Source organism: Chaetura pelagica, unplaced genomic scaffold (genome assembly GCF_000747805.2).
Source record: "Chaetura pelagica isolate M959 unplaced genomic scaffold, ChaPel_1.0 scaffold138, whole genome shotgun sequence".
NCBI classification, from domain to species: Eukaryota; Metazoa; Chordata; class Aves; order Apodiformes; family Apodidae; genus Chaetura; species Chaetura pelagica.
The window spans coordinates 4120975-4122207 of NW_009954215.1; the positions used below are offsets into that span (position 1 = coordinate 4120975).

The following is a 1233-nucleotide window of genomic DNA, read 5'->3' on the forward strand; positions in this document are numbered from 1 at the left end:
TCATTTGGCTTTCTACACGTGGGGACACACCAGTAGGTGATTTACTGCATCTTTGCTTCAGTGGTTCTATTCACTTGGCCTCTACTTGTAACCTCTTCCTTCCAGCTGAAAGAGGATCCTAAAAAAGGATTTTCTCCTTTGTTCATCTACAGAAGTCATCTTGACTAATAACATTCATGACTTCTAAAGCAAACATTACTAGATTGTGAGCCTGTGATGTTTTTTCAGTAGTGAACAAGTAAACCAAGATATCAAACCTGCACCACGTCGTGTTCAGCATGGAGCTGTGCAACAGTTAAAGATATTGGTGTCATGTTTTTACAGCACATTCATGCTTAATACCAGTACATCTACCAAAACATGAAGACTAAAACGAAAGGAAGGAAGCAAAGACACACTGTTGACAAAGAAGCGTTTTCTGAGGAGTCAGCAATGAGGAAAAAAGAACTGGTGAAGTGTTTGCGACACAAAGAAAGGAGGAATGGGGGAAACAAGGAGAGCAGCAAGATCACTGCAGCCAGAGCCAAGCATTCTTGGAGCAATAAGGACAGACATTTGAGGAGACTGGAAAGCAACGAGCGGGAGAGGCAGAGAATGCACAAGCTCAACAACGCGTTCCAGGCCTTGCGGGAGGTGATCCCTCATGTGAGAGCTGAGAATAAGCTTTCCAAAATAGAGACTCTCACACTGGCCAAAAATTACATTAAATCCTTGACCTCCATTATACTTAACATGTCTAATGGACACTTCCCAGCAGCAGAAGGGATGGGGGCACCCTGGGGTTCAAAATTCTACCAGCATTGTCAACAGCAACATGAGGATGATCATAATGAGGAACATCTACAGAAACATTCCACATAAGTTCATGGCTTCAGCCAAAACACCTACAGTTAGCTACTGCTGTCACTCTTCTTCTGTAATACATGCCTGTCTGTAGAGGTTGTTTTTGCCTCCACCTATCCCCTGTTTTTTCTTAAAAAGACCAGCAGGTGACTCTTCTTATCTACCCTGCTACAGAGGAAATTAAAATTGATGAGAGCATTTGACTAACTTGATGAGTGAAGTGGCACATGTGGGAAACTGGCCACCAAATCACAATATTTAACTTGAGTGTTTTGAATCTGCTCTGATAATTTTGAACCATGCAAAGCATATCAACTTTAGAAGTACTTGCTAATGTAAACATCTACAAAGCTTTCTTAGATTGTGAGCTCTCTAGAGTAAGGACGTTTT

At 41.8% G+C, this 1233-nt stretch overlaps 1 protein-coding gene across 1 annotated transcript; it reads left to right on the plus strand.

Moving 5' to 3' along the window:
• The first annotated feature begins 360 nt into the window (after positions 1-360).
• Positions 361-861, plus strand: BHLHA15 (basic helix-loop-helix family, member a15). The gene has a single exon (XM_010003256.1). It carries the CDS (start codon positions 361-363, stop codon positions 859-861), a length of 501 nt encoding a protein of 166 aa, XP_010001558.1.
• Positions 862-1233: the final 372 nt, after the last annotated feature.